This window comes from Cetorhinus maximus, chromosome 6, assembly GCF_964194155.1.
Source record: "Cetorhinus maximus chromosome 6, sCetMax3.hap1.1, whole genome shotgun sequence".
In the NCBI taxonomy this organism is placed as follows: domain Eukaryota; kingdom Metazoa; phylum Chordata; class Chondrichthyes; order Lamniformes; family Cetorhinidae; genus Cetorhinus; species Cetorhinus maximus.
The window spans coordinates 83,434,579-83,460,061 of NC_135884.1; the positions used below are offsets into that span (position 1 = coordinate 83,434,579).

The 25,483-nt window shown below is 42.1% G+C and overlaps 1 protein-coding gene across 4 annotated transcripts in view; it reads right to left on the reverse strand.

Moving 5' to 3' along the window:
- st3gal2 (ST3 beta-galactoside alpha-2,3-sialyltransferase 2) overlaps nucleotides 1-25,483 on the reverse strand; it is a 455,559-nt gene that overhangs the window by 94,457 nt on the left and 335,619 nt on the right. For all 4 annotated transcript variants that reach the window (XM_078543944.1, XM_078543943.1, XM_078543946.1 and 1 more), the window contains one exon: nucleotides 13,724-13,917. In XM_078543944.1, the coding sequence (XP_078400070.1) occupies nucleotides 13,724-13,917 (194 nt within the window). The remainder of the gene's footprint in view (nucleotides 1-13,723; nucleotides 13,918-25,483) is intronic.

A 25,483-nucleotide genomic window follows, 5' to 3' on the forward strand; every position in this document is an offset into this window, starting at 1 on the left:
AGATGACTCTAGATATGAAGAATGATAGAGCAGTCGTGTTTGGGGGAAAAAAATGTGGATCTACATTTAACTCGGTCAGGCCATTACTGCTTGCCACTAAGGAAGCCAGAGATTTCTCATCAAAAAGTTCATGAAGTTTTGTTAACTGCTGACAATAAGAATTTGGTGGACAAAAAGAAGATCATTTGGAAATTACATAGACAGTTTGCACATCCGGTGCCACAGAAGCTGAAGACTCTACTTCGAGATGCGGGAGTGGTCGATAAAGGATATGATGACCTTATTGAACAAATCACTGCTCAGTGTGAAATTTGACTTAAATATCAAGACACCACCGCGTCTTGTTGTGACCTTGCCACTAGCCAGGGAATTTAACAATGCAGTGGCAATGAACTTGAAAGTTTGGGACAAGGACAGGGTTTTCTTTTTACTACAATTCATAGATATGGCAACCAGATTGAGCCTATCCATTGTGATACATAGTAAAGACAAAAGGACCATTGTCGATAAGGTCATGGAGAAATGGGTAGGAACAGAATTCGGAATATCAATGAAGTTCCTCACAGATAATGGCGGGGAATTTGCCAATGAGGAATTTCGAGACACGTGCGAAAATTTAAACATCATAGCTATGCAGCTGAGAGCCCGTTTAGTAATGGTCTTTGTGAAAGAAACCATGCGGTAATAGATGACATGTTACATAAAATATTAGCTGATCAACCAGATTGTAAATTTCAAACGGCGCTAGCATGGACAGTGCATGCAAAGAACTCTCTGTAAATGGTTGGGGGGATACAGTCCCTATCAGTTGGTGTACGGAAGAAATCCGATGTTACCTCCGGTGTTGTCAGATGCTCCCCCTGCTCTAGAAGGGACTAGCATTAGCTCCAATTTTTCTGCTCATCTGAACGCTTTGCATGCGGGCAGAAAAGCTTTCCTTAAAGCTGAGGTTTTGGAGAAAATTCAGCGGGCCCAACAACACCACATAAGACCATCAGGAATACAGTTTAGAAAAGGAGACATGGTATATTATAAAAGGAAGGCCAGAAAGAGCGGAAAGGACTTCACAAGGCAATAGGGAGTGATGGGAAAGTAGTAATTGTGCAACATGGCAATCAAACTGTTAGGGTACATTCTTCATGGTTAATTGGTACTGACTATACCTTTACAGATTCTGAACAGGACATAGAATGCAAGGAGGCACCATGCACTTCACATACACATACACTGGGTAGTTATGAGGAGCAGGCGACGGCAGATACAGGTTGACTGACTATGAACAAAGTAATACTGATGTACAGGATAATGCTATTCGTCCAAAAGGGCAACTACCCAAAGTAGGAACAAAGGTAACATACACGCCAGAAGGGACCAGTGTGTGGAGGGTTGCCACCATCATAGGGAGAGCAGGAAAGGCCACTGGCAAACACAAACATTGGCTAAATGTGCAGGATGAAGGACAGAAGACCAGACCTATTGATTGGCAAACTGAGGTAAAGATGTGGAAACCCAGAAAATGTAGTATGAATTCTGACAGTGGACCAGAAAGTGGTCATGACCCTAGAAAAAAATCACAGACTTGCAGACATAGTTCTGTTCGCATGGGAGAACGATCATACAGTAGCAGTCCAGAAAGGGAGAGGAATGTGAGTAGAGGCCGTAGCTTAACAAGGAGGACTAGAGAGCAAGCTAGCAATCTCAATAGAAGTAGAAGTCCTTATGACCGAGAGATTATAGTAGCTGCTAATAAATTGGAAAGTAAGCTGATAAAGGAAGCCAAAAGGAAAGAATTAGAAAGTGGAAGGAATCAGTCAGGTATATTCTGAAATACCTGACTGAGGACAGCCAGCTTTATCTCACAGATGGATCTGTACAGAATAGGTACTCCCAGACGGCACATATAAGGCCAAAGCGAGATTAGTAGCCCGAGGCTTTTGAAGAGAGACTAGGAGATCAGGATGTGGGCTCACCTACTGTGGGGAAAGTGAGTTTGAAGATTTTTTAAGCTATTTTGGCATCCTATTCCTGGGAGTGCAAATCGATTGATATAAAGGCTGTGTTTTTACAGGGGGAGAAGTTTCAAAGGGAAGTTTTTTGAAACCGCCCAAAGAAGCCGGGGATGTAGAAGGAAAGCTATGGAAATTGAACAAGTGTGTTTATGGGTTGAATGACGCGTCAAGTGTATGGTATTTTTCAGTGAGGTCTGTCCTGTTGAAAACAGGTTGCATTCAGTTAAAGGCAGACCTCGTGGTGTTCTACTGGTACCATAAGGAGAAGCTAGCTGGAATCTTTATCTTTATCATGCATGTTGATGGTTTCCTGTGGGGAGGCTCTGTAGAATTTGAACAATGGGTAATCAAGAAGATAAAGTAGGAGTTCCGGTCGGAAGTCAGACTTCAGGGGCTTTTAAATACATAGGTTTAGACATTAAGCAGAACAAGTCAGGAGTGACGTTGAATCAACAATCTTATCTAGAAGATGTTAATCATATCCCACTAACTCACAAAAAGAGGATCCTGCTACCATGGAAGAAACGGAACAGTTGAGAAGTTTGATTGGGCAGTTGAACTGGTTGTGCACTCAGACTAGGCTTGATGCTGGTTATGATGTGTTGGAGTTGAGTGCCATGATGAAACATGCTACAGTTGAGCTCATTCTGAGAGCAAATAAAACACTTCAAAAATTAAATTCTGAGAGATGTGCGCTCAAGCTTCCAGCTTTGGGTGATCCAGAAGATTGGTCATTTTAAGTGATGCTTCACATGCCAATCCTCCAAATGGGTACTCTAGCACAGCAGGGTTTATCGTATTCTTAGAGGGAAAGAATGATAAATGTTGCCCATTGGCTTGGGAGGCCAAGAAAATAAGAAGGGTAGTGAAAAACACCTTAGCTGCTGAAATGCTAGCCTTAGTAGAAGCATTAGATATGGGGGCTTACTTTTCAATATATTGACAGAAATATTATATAAGGGGCAATGTGGGAAATGTTTGCCCACAGAATTTAATGTTGGTAACCGGTCTCTTTAGGACAATGTTCATTCCACGAAAATTGTCATGGAAAAAAGGCTAAGAATAGACCTAGTCAGCATAAAAGAAAGTTAGAGAGAAGAGAGATCTCTAAGATACAATGGGTTGACGCAAGTCACCAACTATCAGACTGTTTTATGAAAAGAAGTACCTGCTCTAAGAAATTATTAAATATGTTGGGAGAGGTGTGTCTTATTTTATAATGATGCAATGAAAAAAAAATGTTTTTGTTTTTATAATTGTTTATATATACGTGGTAAAAGAAATTTGGGAATTATAGATTTGGAAATACGTGACATTATTTCCTTCTGTTTGTTTTTTAAAAAAATGTTCTTTAAGTTTTTTTAGTTTTAAAAGAAAAGAGAGGAATCTGTTAATATGGCAACCACCTTGTTAAAAACAATTGCTAGTTAAACAGGTGATGGGCATTGATTATCCCATCTAAATAAAAAGCTACTTGGAAGTCAGCAGCACTGAGAGTTGTCTTGAAAATAAACCAGCTTGAACCAAAAGACCAGCCTGAATTAATTCTTTCATCACAACTTTTTATTGTAGGTAACAACCAGCAGAGACCACAATCCTCATTACCAGTGTAACAGAAGTCTGTCTGATACCTGGAAGGGTCCATACAGTCTGAATCCTCTGGAGGCCTTGCAGAAACCCAGGAGTCCTGAAATGAAGCCTGGAAATGCTATGAATGAAGCCCCAAACAGAGATAAAGCTGCCAAGTACCAATAAGTCACCAGCAGCAAACTATCTACTAAACTCCTCACTAATCACACTGGATGAGGTTTTTGAAAATGTTGGCTGGCCACCTGCTCATTTTGCGATGAACGCAAAATCATATCGGCAACGAAAAATCATCGTCAATTGGACTGTTAATGGCCTTAAGTGGCCTGCTAATTAATGATGGGCGTGGCTCTGGCATCCGCTCACTCCCACCGAGTGAAATATTGTGTGAGTGCGTGATGACATCAGGACACTCACCCGACATCATCGCACGCAATTTTATGGCCGATCGGGTTGGGCGCGCACCCACCCGCGGGATGTAAAATTCTGCCCCATGTGTGAGAGTGTGCTGAGATTGGGAGACACACACACACGCACACAGGTGTGCTTGGAACTTTTAATGGTCATTTTCAAGAATTACTCATTTTTAAAAATGATAATTTTATTGCTTTGATATTGACTTCTTTGTTTGCTCAGCAAGTTTTTTGTCTTATTCACACTTTGACTTGTTTTTATAAAATTATTTATACTTAAATGTTGTGCCAAACCAGATCTTGGGCAGCTGCTGCTGGGTTTCTTTCTGAAGGGGAGGCTCACAAGAAGTCTTATTGCATTTTGGAGGGCTGGAAAAAGGGCTTATTTTTGCTCCAATAGAAATTGGAAGTGTTGGAAATGCACAGTACATCTGGTGGCATCTGTGTAGAGAGAAACTGAAGTCAGAGACCCTTCATCAGAGCTAGTGCAGATTGTGGACCTAAAGGGTTTACTCTGTATCTTTCTCCACAGATGCTGCCTGGCCTGCTGAGGTCTCCAATTATATGCTCCATGCTGGGCATTTGTAAACGTAGTTAGTTTCAATTTAAAATAAGAAAAAATGTATCACTCAATGCAACGTGTAAATTTTCTGTTAACAAGGCTCACTTGTGTGGATAGAAATAGCACATGATTGCAGGTGAATTGGTTGGTGCTAATTTATTAGAAGATTTTGCTATTTTTAAACTTGAAAGTAAAACCAAGAGTCATGCGCCAATAGAATATGTCACTGTTAGTTCAAGATATTCTCATTTGTGTAAGGATTGTTTGCAGTGCTTGTAAGGTTCAAGGTTTTTTGTATATTGCTGTTCGGATATTGCATAAGGCCAGGTTAAAGTACCAGAGCTGGTTGCATAATATGAATGACCAAGTTGTGTGCAATTGTCTGATAAAGCCATGGTCTTAAAGTGTATAATTCTGAAACCCGAGCTTTTGATGGGCTTTATATAGAGAGGCACAGGGTACAAAAGCCAGGAGGTTTTGCTAAACCTATATAAAACAGTTCGACGCCACTGTGACTATGATTCCCAATTTTTGGCATCCTAAGGATATGAAATAGTGGGGAGGGAGTTTGGGGTAAATAAGTGGCTCAGAAACAGGTGAAGCATCAGGGCCTATGATTTTCTTTCCCTGGCCCCAGAAGTGGTGGCACTGTGGTATATAGGCAGGAAAGAGTGGCACTGGGAATCCTCAACATTGACTCCAGACCCCATGAAGTATCACGGCATCAGGTCAAATACCTACAGCCGATGAATCAGTACTGCTCCATATTGAACACTTCTTGGAGAAGCACTGTGGGTAGCAAGGGCACAGAAGGTACTATGGGCTGGGTACTTTAATGTCCGTCACCAAAGGTAGCTTGGCAGCACAGCTACTAACCAATCTGGCCTAGTCCTGAAGGACATATCTGCCAGACTGGGCCTGTGACAGATAGTGAAATAATCAACGAGAGGGCAAAACCATCCTCACCTGTCATTGATGCAACTGTCCATGACAATATTGGTAGGAGTGACCATCGCATGGTTCTTTAGAGACAAAGTCCCATCTTCACACTGAAGATACCACCCATTGTGTTGTGTGGCACTACCACAGTGCCAAATGTGGTAGATCAGAACAGATCCAGCAACTCAAGCTGGACATCCATGAGGTGCTGTGGGCCATCAGCAGAAGCAGAATAGTATTCAATCACAATTTGTACCCTAATGGTGTGGCATGTCCCCCACTCTACCATTACCATCAAGCCAGGGAATCAACCTGGTTCAATGAGGAGTGCAGGAGAGGATGCTAGGAGCAGCAACAGGCATACCTAAAGATGTAGCACCAACCTGGTAAAGGTACAACATAGGACTACATGCATGCAAAACAACAGAAACAGCATGCGACAGACGGGGCTAAGCAATTCCACAGCCAACGGATCAGATCAAAGCTCTCCAGTCCTTCACATCCAGCCACGAATGGCCGTGGGAAATTAAACAACTGACCAGAGGAGGAGGCTCCATAAATATCCCCATTCTCACTGATTGGAGAGCCTAGCATGTCAGTTCAAAAGACAAGGCCGAAGCATTTGCAATCACCTTCAGCCAGAAGTGCTGAGTGGATGATCCAGCTCAGCCTCCTCCTAAGGTACCCCCATCACAGATGCCAGTCTTCAACCAATTTGATTCACTCCACATCAGGGGACAAATCTGGGTGGTAGAAGATCATCTAAGCACAATAAAGGCCTGGAGCAGTGACCTGATGATAATGTAATATGTATGTATAATGCAAATGTCTAATATTCGTCATAAAGGATTTTATCAAACCATCTTTGCCATGCAGTTATTTGAATGAGCAAATAATAAGGATGTTTAATTAGCATGGTTCACATTTTCCTTCTGGTGAGGCAGACTGCTATGCATACATTTAGAGGAATGGGTTTTGCCTGAGTGTCAATACATTACAGGAACATTAATAAAGGTTTAGAAACAGCTCAGGAGGACTGTAGTTCTTGATAGTACAGCCTCAGACTCTGCTCCAAATAGGTCAGATTTAGCAGTAGAGGCTGGCAGTGCATAACCACAGTGGCCTGCAATTTCTCCACAATCTTTCACTAGCTAATTACAACAAGCCCATGTTCCACTGCACTTTCAGCGCAACTACAGGCTTGCTGATAATTCAAAACTGTTTTTAGCATTAAAAATATTATTCAACAATTTGCATTAGGGAAAGTAAGCAACACAATGGGAATTTCACAATGGGAGTTAAAAAAGACAACTGACTGCATAGACAGATGATTGGAACTTGTTTGTCAGGTTATTCTGAAGTTGTTTGTCAGTTTATGCTAATTTTTAGATTGATGCCTATATGCATCATACACTGCCAAGTTCTAAAATGTATAGTATATGATGCATATGCTAGTTCAATGTGTTATTGATTTGATAAACATTATAAATGTTGGCAAACTTGATATAGATCTTTCTCAATTTTTACTCAATATTTGCAGACATAGTCTGTTCCACAGGATTACTCAAGCATGACTTTTATTAGAAATAGCAACGTCCATCCCAACTCTAATCAGGGCTTTCTCAAATTTAATTACTTGCAGCAGCCCAAATAGATGACATGGCTGTTTGACTAAAACACTGCACTGTGTAGTTTCCAGCAACTTCTGCACTGGTAGGCTGCAGCAGTATCATTCAATTTAGGACAACGAGCAAGTGATTCAAGGTCTGCTCAATTAAGATTGGAAGGCTAAATTTAAGGAGGGTGGATATAAGCAATGCCAAAAAATGGGGCATGAGGGAAGGAAACATATTCCTTCAACTCCACTCCACCCCACCCCCCACCCTCAGATTGCAGCTCTCCCTAGAAGCAAACCAACAACTCATTCAACCATTTCATTCAGCAGAATGGGGGTGCAAAGAAAAATAATATGGAGAAAAATAGTGACTGATTGTCCTATTTCTTACTGAATTCAGTTTACAATGGCCACTATAAGGAATGAAACAATTGTAGGTATGGATGGTAGCTCCCCCAGTAGCTCAGTGGGTGAGGGCATTGCCAGATGTGGTACACAGTCATGGAACATAGATTTGATTCCGAGTTTATGCTGAGTTAGCTCATCTCAGCCGGGCAGAAACGTGGTACTACAGTTGGTCTCAATGTCACTTGGCTAGCCAAGTGAGCAATTGGACAGGATTTCCATGCCTGATTGCTAGAAAGTGCATGGGTGAAATTTTACGGCCCCATCGTGGCGGGAACAGGGCAGTAAAATGCAACAAGCTGTTCAAAAATCCATTGACTTCAGCGGGACCAGAAAATCTCGCTGGCGGGAGGGGCCATAAAATTCCGCTCCATGTATCAGCCATTGGCTGAGGATCATGCCATTCATAGATGAATAGTCTTCCTAGGGTTGCAAATTGAGTGAGATTCTGGAGGGCTGCTACATATGTGCAAAACCCTTACCAAGGCCTTCCGGAGGAGGAGAGGGGGAAAGGGGGAGAACCCCAAAAATAAACATTTAAATCAGGTAGTAAAAGTCTTATTTCAACAACATTCACCTTAAAATTGAGGTAAATATTTTCTCATTTCGGATTCTACAGATATTCTGGTGATAGAAAGCATCTGCTTTTAAAAGGACATTAAACTTTTGCCCCCTACTGCTGTTTCTCTAATGATACATCAAAATCCTGTTAAATTCCAGGCACCAGGAACTTGAAATGTTAACTACCAATAGGAATAGTGAAATGTGGGTTCACTGCAGCAGTCCCACTGGACACAGCTGTATCATTTTTTTAAAATGAGGACAATTCCATTAGCCGTTACTACTTATGAAACTACTGAGGAACAGTTCTCTCATCAAAATATTTCTCATCACGGATATAGTCTGCTGATTTCCATTAAGTGCAGAAGCCGTGATTTCGAAAGCATTTTGTTCCCCAATTGTAATTAGTGCTTTTATTTGCATAGCACCCTTGGAAAGAAAATACATTTCACCACATCAGAGCATCCCAAAGGACTTCACAAAAGTACACTCACTGTTGCTATGTAGGCAAATTCAGCAAGATAAATGTTGGCCAGGTCACTGAAGAGGATCCCCTTCACTCTTTGAGTAATCACAGAATCACAGAATGGCATTCCAGACCTTAACCACTCGCTGTGTGAAAAGGTTTTCTCTCATATCGTCTTTGCTTCTTTTGTCAATTATTTTAAATCTGTGCCCTCTCATTCACAATCCTTTCACGAGTAGGAACAGTTTTTCCCTATCTACTCTGATTTTGAATACTCTATCAAATCTTCTCTCAGTCTTCTCTTCACCAAGGAAAACAGTCCCAACTTCTCCAATCTATCTTAATAACTAAAGTTCCTCATCCCAGGAACCATTCTCGTGAATCATTTCTGCACACTCTCAGGTGCCTTCACGTCCTTCCTAAAGTGCGCACACAGATCTGGATGCAATGCTCCAGCTGAGGCCGAACTAGTGTCTTATACAGGTTCAACATAACCTCTTTGCTCTTATACTCTATGCCCCTATTAATAAATGTTAGGGGATCCACCTTAACAAACAAGATAGGACATCAGTTTAACAGTTCATCTGAAAGACAGTACCTCTCAGTGCTCAAATCTGGGACAGGGGCTTGACCCCACAACTATTAACTCAGAGGCAAGTGTGCAATCAGATAACCGCATAGTAAAGTATCCCAAAGCAGTTTGCAAAGGAGAGCGATGGCTCAACTTCTGAAAGGAGGTTAGGGAAGTAACTGAAGGCATGTTCAGTGCTAGGGTTTGAGTTGGGGTGGAGGAAGGTAAAAAAGGGCAGAGAATTAGGAAGAGAGAAGTGTGAGACCAAGATAACAGAAGGCTTTGCCAGTAAAGGTACAGCACACAAAGAGGTGTGGGGGTGGTGGAGAGGGGGGTGTTGCAAAGGAGTCTAGGGTTTGGAAAAGTAGATGATTCATGCTGGAACTGATTTTCTATTTCTTTCTCATTCCAGTTTTATGTTTTCCTCTCCAGAAGGTACCAATTCTTACTTGTGACAGTTCCATAAGTGCTGGCAGTCACTCAAATGCATATTCCTTTTTGTGAGAACCAAATCAGTGAGTGTTGGCGGGGTGTTTGATGGTGGGGGCTACGAGTGGCCAGCAGGATTGTTGCCTCACCCACACATATATTTTCCAGTTCCAGTTCCTGATGATGATCAGGAATGGAAACCCTGGCTGATTTTTAGTCTTTTCAACCTAATGATTTGCAGAATAGTCATACTGTCCTACAGCCACCCTGACTAACATCATCTACCTCTACACAGGTATGGGATCAAACTGGGTCTTTCTGGTCTGTAGGGTGCCACTAACCATTGGTAGAACCTAAATTAAAATTCTTGTAGATTTTTAGTTTACAAGCAAAATAGCAGATAGTTCTCCTCAGGTACTGTCACATTGATATCTGTGTGATTCGTTGAAAAAGAGTGTTCCTTACATTCACATGAATAAATCTAACTCTTCTTCTAGCTGTACATTAACATTTAATTTCATCAGCATGGGGAAGTATTGGTCACCCACGGTAAACCAAACAACCAACTGTGCAACAGTGCCTCTAAATTGCCCCTTTAAGCTTGCCTCTACCACAACTCCCCCCACAGTATGAACATTTAAAAAGAATGGCAGTTGAATTATGTATAACATTGGGCTTTAATCTAGTTTCAAGTAAGCACTTTCTAAATACCAGCAGGATGCCTCCAGCCACCTTTTAATCAACCCTTTGATGCTATTCTGGCTCAGCATGTCTGACATAATTAAGGGGGATTAAAAGGAAATAACTATACAAACATTTTTAAGTTCCATTGTTGAGAAACTTCACATACATCTCAGGTTTGCACACTTGACAGAAGCATACAAGCTGGAAATAAGCTTTATATAGTACAGTAAAACTGAAGCCTTGTCTGCCTTCAATTGGATGCAAAAGATCACATGGCATTACAGTATTCAAAAGAGAGCAGGGAAGCTTTCCCTGGTGTCATGGCCAATATTTATCCCTCAACCAACATTACTAAAATGGATAAAAGCAAAACACTGCGGATGCTGGATATCTGAAACAAAAACAAAAATAGCTGGAAAAACTCAGCAGGTCTGACAGCATCTGCAGAGAGGAACACAGTTGACGTTTCGAGTCCGTATGACTCTTCACCAGAACTAAGGAGATTATCTGGTCATTATCATGTTGATGTGTGTGGGTGCTTGCTGTGCACAAATTGGCTGCTGCTTTTCCTATATTTCAACAGTGCGTAAATTAAAAGTTGGCTACAACATGCTTTGGGACATCCTGAGGTTGTGAGGAGTGCTGTACAAATGTAAGTCTTTCTTTCTTTCCATTAATGAGTTTTTGAAACGATCCCTCCTGGAATGTGACTTTTCCTGTCTGGTTTGCTAACATTGCAATTGTTAGTGGTGACCCCAGAAGTGGACTATCCAGTTCAAAAGCAATTGGGTAGCCTGGATCAACAAAATAGAACTGCTAAACCCACAGATTTTCTTGGGAATTTAAAGAAACATACAGCATAATTTCTGAAACTCTGTTCACAGCCTCCAGTTTGGCCTCTGTGACACATCAAAATATCCCCTTTCTCTCCAGAGACAGGAAACCTTGACGTCAGAATCAGACCAGACTGTGGCTAGAAATGAAGTCTCATAGTAATCTCAGATTGCACAACAATCCTTGAAAGGGTCTTGATGATGGAAGGTCCTTTTTAAAATGGAGATCTCCTGCAGCGTCCTTTTAAGTGCTGTCTTCATTGTGCATTCCCCTCTCAGTATAGCAGAAAGTACTGAGCCTTACAGAGTAATTTCTTCAGTAGCAAAAGACAGATTAGCTTCAAACTTAGAACATAAAAACTGGAGTAGGCCATTCAGCCCCTTGAGCCCATTCTGAGGTGATATGATTGCTGCTTTTATGATTCTAAAGGGGCTAGAAAATACAGACCATGACAAACTGATTCACCTTAACTGTAGAACCTTGAAGGGGAGAAATTCAAAACTAACCCATGGAAACAAATGGCCCATGACTTGCTGAAAAAATAATGGTGTGTGAACAATATATGTTATTATTAATGTGAAAATTGGCCAACTAGTGTTGAGATAGCAATATCCTGTGAATTGCAAGTTGCCACAAGTTGCTAGATTGCTCTACTGTTAGTTTTGGGAGAACGGCATCTCACCCTTAATCTTCGCATGATTTTCATGAATTGCTGCATTTGGACATTAATTACCCATGAAACCTGCCAAAGAAAGTTAAATGTAGTCATTAATATCATAATTGCCCTTAAACAATGACATAATTGTTCATATTTGCCAACCTCTCTGGCCTAGAAAGTGAACAATGAAAAGTATGGAATCTCATTCTTTCAAGCTGTGAGTTGTTGGAGATTTTTGAAATGTCAAATTTTAAAATGTAATTTTTTTTCTTACATTTATTTCTGTCCTTTTTTCCCCTGTTCTTAGTCCAATATTTTCTTTCCCTCTATTTATTTCTATACCCGATTTAACAGTGAATTCACCCTCCTTGTTAGACCCTCTGTTTACTTCTTAACCCTCAACCCTCATTGGTTAAGGAGATACACTGTTTGTTCCATTGTTCACCATGGTCGCCGATCCTCCGTTGCCATGACCGTTAGGTTGCGTTTATTAGTGCAGCAACACTAGGAGCAGCACTTCTTGCACATGCACAGTTACAGAGATGCAGCAGTTTTAGTGTTGAATCTACTGCATACTCCATCCTAAAAGTATGTATACCTGAAAATAAAGACCAGGATAGCAAAATCATGACAGATTAAGAGGGGAGAATGCCAGTGAGAAAGTAGGGGCAATGCCAGCAACAATAACTGGTTCTCTAGGTGCTCCATCCAAATGCTCCATCCAATGAACGTGTCAGCTACAACATTTCATAATGTAAACCTTTTCAGTCAAAGAACTGTGCCCAAACTACCTTGTCCAAAAGTTTCTTGCTCAGTTAATTGAGTACGATTTATTACCTTCTTAGATAAAATATCGAATCAAAAATCATCATACAATGTGGAGCTCGAGACCATGACAAATTAAGAGTCCCATTAACAACCAACTGAGCTAGCTGGGCTGCACAGGAACTTGCTCCACAAAGCCTTTCCAACTTGGGTGACAGCTCCACCACTCACAGCCCGAAACATTTCAAACTTTTGCCTCCATGCTGGTCTGAGCAAGAAACTTTTGGACATGGTAGTTTTTGCACAGTTGTTTGTGGTCTTCAGAATTTCAAGCTTCATCAATGATCCTGCCACCTGCCGACCAGAAAGGCATCAGATTGGTGTATGTGCCAGCGGCCGCAGTGTACATACGCAACTGTTCCTGATGTCTTTCTAGTCAGTGGCAGGAGTTACAGTGTTACCATTGTCAGATCACATGTCCAGCAACCTAACAGGCAAAGATTTTAAAATGTAAAGGTGTATGAGCTAGATTAACTAACAAGCAAATTCTGGCCCAATATTTCAGTGAGGGATCTCACTGCTCTAATGCTCTAAGCTCCCTCACTAAGGAGATGGTGGAAGCAGTTAGTATTGATTCATACAAATGCAAATTAGATTTCTTTCAGAAATTAACATTTTGGGAGACAGTATGTAAGTAATTTGAGACATAATGTACGGTAAATGAAGCATGTTTGGGCATGTTTCCTCACCTAATGTCTGGGTCTGTTGTAGACTCATTGATAGAGACTTATGGCTGTGATTAGTCAATAATTCCATTATCGTTGTTTCATGTGACAACCAGGGTGGTTGAAGGTGAATTAAATGGACTGTGTGGATGTTTTTCTATTCTAATACCTATCCTATATGCTGAGGATATGACACAAAAAGAGAAAATGCTGAAAACACATATCAGTTGAAAGAAAGTGAGTTTCAGGTCAAGGGAATGCACTCAAAAGATGTGTTGTGTTGTGTTTTTCTCTCAAATGCTGACTAACCCGCTTTGTATTCCAATGTTTTCTCTTTTTATTTCAATTTCTTCGGTATCAAACAGTTAACATGGATTCAAACATTTTCTTATTCTCACTGGGAAACAGAGACCTGGCATTTAACCAGGAATTTAAAAAAATGCTAGTTATAAAGGATTTCCCACCAGGGCCCCTCAGTGTTGTGCAATCTTAGAGTTTACCTCATGATGAAATCATGTGAGTTAATGTCTGCTCCATAATGAGATTGATGTAGATTTCCAGAATTCCCCACCACTGCACAGCGCCGACAGCGGGAATGGTTCCATGAGCTGTATGGGTTCTCTCCGGGCACAATGAGGAAGAGTTTAGATAAAACATCCTTCAGGTTGTGTGGTTTGAACTGTGGCTGAAGCATCTGGAAGGTGCAGGGGAAGAAAAAGACATAATGGGGTTTGAAATAAAGCAGTCAGCTGATGAAAAACCAGACTAATGTGCTTTAGTAAGAGAAGGAAACACCACTTCATTTATCAAACTATCCAGCTGTGATTCAATCCCTATGTCAACCCTCTCATTGTACTCCCAATGTATTTATTTAGCACTCTCTTTTTCAGACACACACACACACACACGCAGAGGCTTCCATTGTAACAACAGGAACCTTCAGGGTAAATACCAAAAGAGCTGTAAAGGGAGAAAATATATCTTTTGATTGTTTTCACTAATTAATCATAAACAGAAACATCTGATTGCAGTAGGACTTCCAGGCACTGGTCTACACTGCAATATAACCCTGTGCATGCATTTACAGTAATATACAGTCAGATCTCCATCATGCACAGTTATTCAGTCCATCCTAATGGGTCTGAATCCAATCCATGGCTTTCGATATAGATAGAAATATGGATACCTGGCAGTAAGTCTGATTGAGGTGTTCAGATAGTTTATATATAGAGTGATGGATACCCAGGAATGAGTTACAGACTGTCATCTAATCGAGGTGTTCAGATGGTTTATATATAGAATAATGGCTACCGGAGAGTGAGTTACAGACTGGAATCTAATCGAAGGGTTCAGGTGGTTAATATATTTGAATAATGGATATCTGGGATTGAGTTACAGGCTGGAATCTAATCGAGGGGTTCAGATGGTTTATATGTAGAATAATGGATACCCGGCAGTGAGTTACAGGTTGGAATCTAATCGAGGTGTTCAGACGGTTTATATGTTGAATAATGGATACCTGGGAGTGAGTTATAGGCTGTAATCTAGTTACATAGAATTTAACAAAAAAATATAGCATGAAAGGTTGGACCAATCTATTGGTCTATTCTCCGCATGAGCAGTTGTCCCAAACCTATGTGTCCACCCTTTTCCCATATTCCTTTATACTGCTTCCCTTCAACCACTTATTTAATCTATTCTTAAATGTCATGGTCTTTGGTCCAATCTATAACTTTGCTAGTGTAAGCCACAGTCTCACAACCCTATGGGCAGCATACAGCATTTTCCCATCGGCGAATGGGGGACGGGGCCCGCTCGCCGACGCATAAAACGACATGTAGTGATGTCGGGCAGGCGTCCCGAAGTCACCACGCGTCATTTAGATTTTCAGTTCGGCGGGCGCACAGCCGACTCGGCTGCGTGCTCGCCGAACTGTCAAAGGCCTTTTAAAAACTAATTATAACAATTAAATGAGCTTCCTGTCCAACCTTAAGGTTGGCAGGCAGGCGAAGAGCCCAGGCAGCCTTTGCATGTTTCATGGAACCTCATCCAAGAGTGGGATGAGGTTTCATGAAGTGTTTAAAAAATCAGTAAAGTTTTTTTACAAAATTTCATTAACATGTCCCAGCTCATGTAACACTGTCACATGAAGGGGCATGTTGCAAAAGTTTAAAAATCCTTTATTTAAAACTTTAGCACTGAAACAAATCTCCCTGAGGCACCTCCATGCCTGAGGGAGATCTTTTGCGCGCATGAGAGTGCAGGGAGCCACTCAGGGAAACCCCCCCAGCTCACACAGAGAGTGCTCAGTGCTTCCAGGCACGCATCGCAATGGGCGGGCCTTAATTGGCCCGCCCACGTAAAATGGCAGTGAGGACCCAATCAGGGATACCGATCGGGTACGCGCCAGCCCCCGCACAGCTGCCCCCGCACAGCTCCCCCCGCAACGGGAGGAAGTTTCTAGCCTATGCGTAAAAACATTTCTGTGCTTAGAATCGGACTCAAAGAATTGTTACTCTTTGCCCTAAAACTCTTACATTTAGGAGTTCAGATGCCTTATAACAATAGACACCCGAGTATGGAATCCAATCATAAGAACCACAAGAAGCGCATAAAGGTCATTATGCATGGATCAATATCAATAAGTCTTCATTTCAATTTTTGCTCACTAAAAACACTTCTAATAGCCTTTTAAATCCAGTACATGGAAGTTGTTCCCCCTCAAATGAAGGAGAAAAAGCTAGGCAGTATAAAAGTGTCTTAGCCTGCAATGCCTCTCTGACAATTTTATGCCAATTTTCTGGACTCTACTGACATCTCTAGTAACCCATTTACCTAATTTACCTCTTTTCAGCCTTGGTAGTGCCCTGAAGGATGGAACTTGGCCTTTTGCAAGTTATTAAAAAAAGATTTTTTACAAACTCATCTGCATTTCTACTTGACTCCACCTAAATAAAATGGAGCTTAACAGGTGGAACAGCTCAGCTTGTGTCTATTTGTACATTTTGTGCACAGAGCAGAGACATCTGCCATTGTAACTTTCATTCTATAAGGCAATGAAAAGTAAGCTCAACCCTCTCTCTAGCTGCGCTATCCACACAGATAATCACATTAGGCACATAGCTCATATTATTCAATGTTGAATTTAGCAATCAATCAAGTAACCTGCAGCTTCATATCTACAGAAGAATCCTGCTCAGAAATTTACAGGAGAAAAGTAACAATTAATTGGTTGACTGAAAAGTGTTACAGCACAGGGAAGACAATAGCTACTGTTTATTGCCTGGGCTGTTAATTTTCTCTTGATGTTTGTTACACTGGCTGATCTCCCATGATGCTGCTCATGAACGGTCTGGAGTCTGGAGCACAGTTGTGACATCTTGATGCTGCAAAAGAGCTAAGTTTGTCCCAGTCTCTATCTTAAAGATCATTGCTCGAATAAAGCTTTGAGGGTGGTCTAAATAGGCACATGCTAAAGTCAATTAGATCTGAATTGCTGAGGGGTTTTTTCTGTGGACGCACAGTAGTTTATAAATACCAGGCTCTGCGTAAGGTCAGGAAAAGCTATAGAAAAGGGTGCCTTTCTTCTTAAACTTTTGATACTTCTGGACGTCTGGAAGTGATTTGTGAAATATTACAGATGGAGCTAGACAAAAGTGCTCAGCTTTTCCTGTACTTGGAGCAGGAGATAGAATGTTGACTTTTTTTGGTGGGTGAGAAGGTTCTGCCAGTGTGCTGCTGAATTCTGATGGGAGACTCGGAGATGCTCTTCAGAATTTCAAGGCCATTTTGGTTCAGTTGGTAACACTCTCAACCTCTGGGTTCAAGCTCCAGTCCGGGTCGTGAACACATAACGTAGAGAGAGTTGAATTTCGGAATTGTTGTCCTTTGGATGGGGCATTAAATTGAGGCCATATTTCTCTGCTCAGGCAGACATTAAAGATCCTGGTGTTGAAAATGCAGAATGTCCTCTTGACAGTGTTAGAATCATATCTCTCAAGACTGAAGTTTTCTTTCACAAAATGGAAGGATTTGGCTGATCTGGTCATCTGGATGTTAACCTGGGATTTTTTTAAGAAGGTTAAAAGTTCACAAGCAGGCCACTTCCAAGAAATCAGCTATATGGTACTTGAGAAAGAGATGTTTGTTTGTTGAACTGCAAAGTACTTTAATTGATAAAAGCTGGGAAACAAACAGGCAATCACATGGCAGAGGAAAAAAGCTTAAGTTGTGAACCTGCTTGTTTGGAAGGCAGTCTTGTTGGAGAATAAGCTGAGGAAAGAAGGCTACCTTGACTGGCTCCCTCTCTCTCTACCTTGCCTAAAATTGTGTGTGGCTATCAACCTGTAGCCAGAGAACCCTCATCTGAGTGTAACCAGTCTGCATTTGCACCTGCAAAGCTGAGACCAGTGGTGAGAACGTCTAGGCATCCACCAGAACCACTGGCTCATCTTCACACGAGAACACTCCAGGTCAACAGTGTCAAGACCCTGTGAGCTTTAACCTTTATTTTATAACACCCATTCTCCAAAGTCCATCTCTGCAGAGAGACTCTATCTGCTTGTCCTTTGTTTGTCTGTGTATGTGCCTGCGTGTGTGTGTGTGTGTGTGTGTGCTGGGGGGGTTCTTTAGGAAGAGATAGACAGTTATACTTCCTGATTACAATTGTGTGTTAACCAGTATTTGCAACTTGTTAAAAGAAGTTTTGTTTTAAAATAAACTAATCATTATGAGTTTTTGAAAGAAGCCTGGTCAGAGTCTCTTTGCTTCTGGGTACTAGAGGTATAGGTACGCAATTGGCCATTTTGGTGAGAAAATTAAACATTTAAGTTAATGGTATGGCTTGTGGAGTAGTGGGGCTTGATAATTCGCGCATTCCTCCCATCCCGGTCGTAACAACAGGGTTACATCAGGGTGTGGGCTTCGCCCTCTGGCTGATTAATCCCTATTCCTAGAGACAAGGCCATCACAATATTTAAGGAGGCATCTGCATCTGTAGCAGCATCACAGTATTTCTGAAGTATATTTGCAATTGTAATGGCTCCCCAAAGCCTGTCCACCATCTACAAGGTACAAGTCAGGAGTGTGATAGAATACTCCCCACTTGCCTGGATGAGTGCAGCTCCCACAACACTCAGGAAGCTTGACACCATCCAGGCCAAAGCAGTCCACTTGATTGGACCCACATCCACAAATATTCACTCCCTGCACCACTGATGCACAGTAGCAGCAGTATGTACCGTCTACAAGATACACTGCAGCAATTCACCAAGCTCCTTAGGCAGCACCTTCCAAACCCACAACTTCCACCACCTAGAAGGACAAGGGCAGCAGATAGATGGGAACACCACCACCTGGAAGTTCCCCTGCAAGTCACTCACCATCCTGACTTAGAAATATATTGCCGTTCCTTCACTGTCGCTGGGCCAAAATCCTGGAACTCCCTTCCTCACAGCACTGTGGGTGTACCTACACCACATAGAATGCAGCGGTTCAAGAAGGCAGCTCACCACCACCTTCTCAAAGACAGCTAGGGATGGGTAATAAATGCTGGCCCAGCCAGCAAAGCCCACATCCCGTGAATGAATAAAAATGTAGGAAATGCGGCAGGTGATTTCAGCAAATACAAGATCCACAAAGATCAGGTAAATAAACAACTGGATCATCTGCTTCAGTGACGTTTGCTGAGGAATAAATGTTGGCCGGAACATTAGAAAAACTTTCCCGTTCTTCTTCAACATAGTATCAAGGGATCCTTAATGTAGACCTGACCAGGCAGATGGTTTTGGTTTTCATGTCTCATGGAAAGACAACAGTACTCTCTCAATACAGCACTGAAGCACCAGTCTGGATTATGGGCTCAAATCTCTGGAATGAGCCTTGAAACCACCTTCTGACTCAGAGGCAAGAAAGAGTGTTACCACTGAGTCAAGACATCCAGACATCCAGCTTATCCATCCCCCCCCTGCTTAATCCTGCTTCTCTCATTGTAAGGTTTGGCAAAGTTGCATGCCCTAGGAGTTGAGTCAGTAAGACTGGTTTAGACATACGTCTTATATGTGTGGGCTTCTTCTACATTGAAACTTTTCTATAGCTGCAGGAAATTAAGACCAAATCTTTCTTTATCCCTTCTCAGTGTGCTGATTAGGAGCACTGTGCCAAAGGTAAAGTTGGCATTGCCTAGAACTTCCAATATTAAAATAAAAAACTAGAACAAATGGGGCAGAATTTTTTTTTGCATCTTCCAAACAGCATCTTCAATATAAGCTGGAACACACATCCATTACAAAGTTCAAGATTCAGCCAACTACTCCCCCAGCTTCCAATTCTTCATGACAGCTATTATGGCACTAAGACAATAAACAGCCTTATGAGCACTGATGAAAACAATGCAGTTAGATTTTCATTGAGCTTTGCAAAATTCCATGACCTCATTAAAATTAAAATCCTCCCCAAAAAATAAATGCAGCCAGTTCTTTCTGATTGCAGCATGATGAGCCAAATAGCAAGATTCCTTTTCTGGTCTCCCTGGGCTCCAGCTTATTGTGGATTTGTGAGCCTCAAATAGAATCCTACACCCTAGCCTCAGAATGGCAGCTCTGAGATGAGTCAGTGGTTCTTGGCACTGATCTCTGAATATCATTACTTGTATTTATCCAGTTTACAAGCAGTAGGTGGAGGTCAGACTCCTAGCTGAATCCAACCTTCATTCCTTACTATAAATGAGGTATTAGTCAAAGCAGCTAACTAGTAAAAAGGCAAAGACATGGTATCATGTTAACACAGATTTTTCATTGCAACTTATTGAAAAAGCTAAGGGCTCTCGCTTCCCTGGATGTAACACAACAGCCTGTGTGCAGAGACTGCTAAAGGGGCTGTAGGCAGGAGCCTTTCCATTCTGTGGGTAATTATAGTTCAACTTTAGAAGAGTCCAGTGCCATTTAAAAAGAAAAGCAACAATGCATGTTTTTAGTGAACCCTGAAAAAAATGTCAGTCACCATATTTCCTGTGCTGGCTGTGAGGATTACTGGTTTATTCAGCAGTGTAAGGTTTACATTTGCAGAAAACTGCCTGGTGGGCTCCCTCCACAGCAAGGAAGCCAAAATAAGAGGTAACCAATCTGGGGACCATTTGTACACGTGCCAAGAAGCCAGCTGATCAGTGGCACTGGCAGGGAATCAGTTAAGAGATTGCTCTCTCTGGAGATGAACGCATGGAACATGGAGGTATGATAAATAGGGCTGTGTGGGAGGAAACTGAGCTTTGTTTAAAAGGGAGGAATTTTATAGAAAGATAATTAAAAGTGTGTGTTGGAGTGCCAGTCCATGCAGGTCATGGATTCACCCTAATGAATCCCCACATGCTTAGCTGAGTGAGCCTGGTGAGATATCCAGGTACTTCACAACAGCAATGGAGGGAAAAATCAAAAGAATAATCACTCTGGAGCACAGTCTATTTTGAAACTTAGATACTTGGGTAAAATGCCAAGACACCTCATGAGGGACACAAATGAGGATGAAAGGTGTAGAACAGAAATCAGATAAATCAAGAATTAATGATTAGACGGTACCAAGCTTTGCTTTAAAAAATTATGAAGGTTATATGAGGGAAAGAAGGCTAACAGAGGAAAGGGGACATTGTCCTTCTGCATGTTGGCTTAAAATCCCATCGAAAGCTTGATGAGGAGCGTATTTACCCTTTCAGGGAGGTTGCCATCTTCTAGGGGAATTTAGAAGGTTAAATTTGACGCCCTTCCCTCTCCAGAGTAATGACAAATCTTGCCCCACTTTAGGCATCCTGGAAACAAACTAATTCTTCCCAGATCTGATCAGGTTATCTTTTATAAACACGTGTCAGCAGCTGAGAACTCAGACTGGCAACTCTCCCACCGTGTGCGTGGCAACAGAGAAGCGGAACTACTGACGGCAGGTGGTGACTGTCTGTTGAATAAATGCATAGCTTCTGCCTGAAGCTATTACCCGTACTCTGACCCTGCCTCCATCTCCGTAATATTGTAATCTGCTACCACAGATCATGTAGTGCTGGAATGAATTAGTATCAGAGTTATTGTTCCACAGATCAATCCTCATGCAACAGCAGCGCCAAAAGAGAAAGTGAAAGATAGAATACTGGGATGCGAAATGCAAGGAAATAACTGGGTGGGGATTAGGTGCAGGCAGAACTAGATCAATTAAGTCGGAGTGGCCTGTGGATAAGTAGGAGAAATTAACCAGGATTCTCGCTACCCAGTGAACTCTGGTGGAGAGCACGGCATGTGGAGTAGGTGAAGTCAGGATCAAACAGCCTGTTTGTACTAGCTGTCTAGGTTCACAATGAAGAATGGCTACTTGGCGTGATCTCAGAACTGCATTGGAACTGTATCACAGCAAGGGTCAGCGCTTTCAAGACATTAGAGGAGATAGCAGGGGAAAAATGTACAAAACAACAAAGAAAAACCACAAAACTATTCCAACATCTCCTAAAGTCACTTTCCCTTTCTCCAATTGCCTATTACCTTGGTCCCTTTGTCACAATAAACCCAGTAAAATGCCAGCATGAAACAGCACTTAAGCTGCACTGTTATGATTCATTAATGTACAATCAATAACAGCTCACAGCTGCATACCGTTTTGTGAATGAGAAACACATAGAACATGCTGTTTGATAAAGGCTTTTTAACTCTGTTCGACTATGAAAGACAGTACCACAGGCTGCAGGCAGACTTCAGCAATTAAAAATTCTTATTCCTACCCCCTCCCATAACCAAGGCAAACTCGATGATCTGATTTGACCTATTGATGCTCCTGCTTTCACATCTTCTCTCAACTATGAAGGGAAACTTTGAGCTGACCGGGGCGAAGGATGGGAAATTTAAGATTTTCCTTTCCAGGTACCCACTGTATGAAGCACTCTCAAAACAGAATCACAATATGCTACATAACAAGTAAAGCTCCCTCCATTTTGGCCCCAAAATGTGACATGACCTCAGATCAGCACCCATACTGCAACAGGATGACATGCAACATTTTTCTATTTCTCATGTCACACACCCTATAACCCCTCTGATTGAGTTTGCCAGATGAGTGATGATTAGCTTGTGCTATGCAATCAGGTGTGGTTCCAGGGGCATAGTCTCCCCACTTAGTACCTTGTCCAACTGATTGTCCTGTGTGAGCCTAAACAGTGAGTTTTTTTTTATTCACTGTGGTAGCCCCCGGGATGTTGATTGTGGGGGATTCAGCAATGGCAATGTTTTTCAATGTCAATGGGAGATGGTTAGATTCTCTCTTGTTGGAGACTGTCATTGCCTGACACTTGTGTGGGGCGAATGTTGCTTGCCAATTATCAGCCCAAGCCTGAATGTTGTCCAGATCTTGCTGCATGTAGGCATGGACTGCTTTATTATTCTAGGAGTTATGAATGGGACTGAACACTGTGCAGTCATCAGTCAGCATCTTCACTTCTGACCTTATGTCGGAGGTAAGGTATTGATGAAGCAGCTAAAGATAGTTGGGCCTAGACCACTACCCTAAGGAAATCCAGCAGCCATGTCCTGGAGCTGAGATAATTGGCTTCCGACAACCACAACTGTCTTCCTTTGTGCTAGCTATGATTCCAGCCATGGGAAGATTTCCCCCTGATTCTATAGAACCATAGTAAAGTTACAGCACAGAAAGAGACCATTCTGCCCATCGTGCCTTCACAGGCCAAAAAATAAAAAAAAAACAGCTGCCTATTCTAACCCCACCTTCCAGCATCTGGTCATTATCTTTCGGGTTACAGCACTTCAGGGGCAGATTCAGGTGCCTTTTAAATGAATTGAGAGCTCCTGCCTCCACCACCAAATCAGACAGCGAATTCCAGACACCCACCACCCTCTGGGTGAAGTTTTTCCTTATATCCCCTCTAATCCTTCTACCAATCACCTTAAATCTATGCCCCCTGGTAATTGACCTCTCTGCCAGTGGAAACAGGTCTTTCCTGTCTATCTAGGCCCCTTCATAATCTTGTACACTTCAACTGAGTCACCTCTTAGCCTCCTCTGTCCCTAGGAAAACAATCCCAGCCTATCCAATCTTTCCTCGTAGCTGCAATTTTCAAGCCCTGGCAACATTCTTGTAAATCTCCTCTGTACTGTCTCCAGAGCAATTATGTCCTCCCTGTAATTTGGCGACCAGAACTGCACTCAAAATTCCAGCTGTGGCCTAACCAGGGTGTTATACAGTTCCAGTATTACACCCCTGCTTTTGTATTCAATACCTCGTCCAATAAAGGAAAGCAATTCATTTGCTTTCTTCACCAGCTTATCTACCTGTCCTGTCACCTTCAGGGACCTATGGACCTGCACTCCAAGGTCTCTCATTTCTTCTACCCCTCTCAATATCCTCTTGTTAATTGTATATTCCCTTGCTTCGTTTGTCCTCCCCAATGCATTACCTCTTACTTCTCTGGATTGAATTCCATTCCCATTGATTTCAGTTTGACTAGGGTGCCTTGATACCATACTTGGTCAAAAACACTGCCTTGATGTCGAGGGTATCATCTCATATCACCTCTAGAATTCAGCTCTTTTATCCATCTTTGGACCAAGTCTGTAATGAGGTCTGTGGCCCAGTGGCCATGGAAAAACCCAAACTTAGTATCAGGGAGCAGATTATTGCTGAGTAAATGCCACTTGATAGCACTGTCAACGACACCTTTCATCACTTTGCTGACGATTGAGAGTAGACTGATGGGGCAGTAATTGGCTGGATTGGATTTGTCTTGCTTTTTGTGGATGAGACATATCTGAGTGATTTTCCACATTGTTTGGGAAGATACCAATGTGTAACTGCATGGCAGCAGTTCAGCTAGGGTGAGGCTAGGTCAGGAGCACAAGTCTTCAGTACTATTGCCAGGGTGTTGTCAGGCCCCATAGCCTTTGCAGTATCCAGTGACTTCAGCTGTTTCCTAATATATTGTGTGAATCAAATTGGCTGAAGACTAGCATCTGGAGGAGGCCGAGATGGATCAGCCATTCATCGCTTCTGACTGAAGATGGTTGCAAATATTTCAACCTTGTCTTTTGCACTGACATGCTGTGTTCTGCCATCATTAAGGATTGGGATGCTCAAGGAGCTTCCATCTCCCATTAGTTGTTTAATTGTTCACCACCATTCATGACTGGATGTGGCAGGACTGCAGAGCTTAGATCTGATTTGTTGATTGTGGGATTGTTTAGCTCTGTCTATCATGTCCTCCTTCCAATGTTTAGCATGTTGGTAATCTTGTGTTGTAGCTTCAATAAGTTGTTATCTCATTGTTAGGTATGAATGGTGCTGCTGTTGGGATGCTCTCCTACAATCACCATTGAACCAGGGTTGGCCCTTTGGTTTGACTGAAATGGTAGAGTGAGGGATATGTCAAACCATGAGGTTACAGATTGTGTTGGGGTATAATTCTGCTGCTGATGATAACCCATAGCACCTCATGGATGCCCAGTTTTGAGATGCTAGAATGTTCTGAACCTATCTTATTTAGCCAGTGGTAGTGCCAAACAATATAATGGATGGTGTCCTCAGTGTGAAGATGGGGACATTGTCTCCACAAGTATTGTGCAGTGGTCATCCACCTATAATGGACAGCTGCATCTGTGACAGTGTAAAAAATTGTATTTTTTAGAACATTATAGAATTCTTATAGAATTAGCAGGCACAGTATGAGGCCATCTGGCAGAAGGCTGGTCCCCTTCTCTCTCTGGAAAAACACATAAACAGTTCCTAGAAATGTCAAGGTCTCCTGGTTCAGGCTTCCATGTTGACATTCCTAAGTGGATAGGATTGCGAATTGTACCCTCTTATCTACATAAGTGTCCGGTAAAGGCTAACAAATGGGTTCCAGCATGAGATAAACTAAAAGATGACCTTGAGCTAAAGTAGTGGAAAAGGAGGAGGCCCCCCACCCCCCATTCCAACATGTTGGGCGCCTGTCCTGCAGTTATTGGCCAAAGCCAATTGACCAAGTGATTGACATAGGGTAATCAACCAGCCCCTAGAAATAAAATATATTAATGGGTGCTCAAAGGCAGGGGACAATCCTTGTCAGGCAGCTGCCTGATCTTCAGATGGAGGAAGACGGAGGAAGATTGGAGGAAGAGTTCCTAATGCTTTGGCTACAGAACAGAAGACTTCCACCACTAGCTACAGAGATCAACACTCACTCTGTGCCATCCATCCATTCTCTGGGATCAGTAAACTGCAATCAACTGTCACGGGTCGTA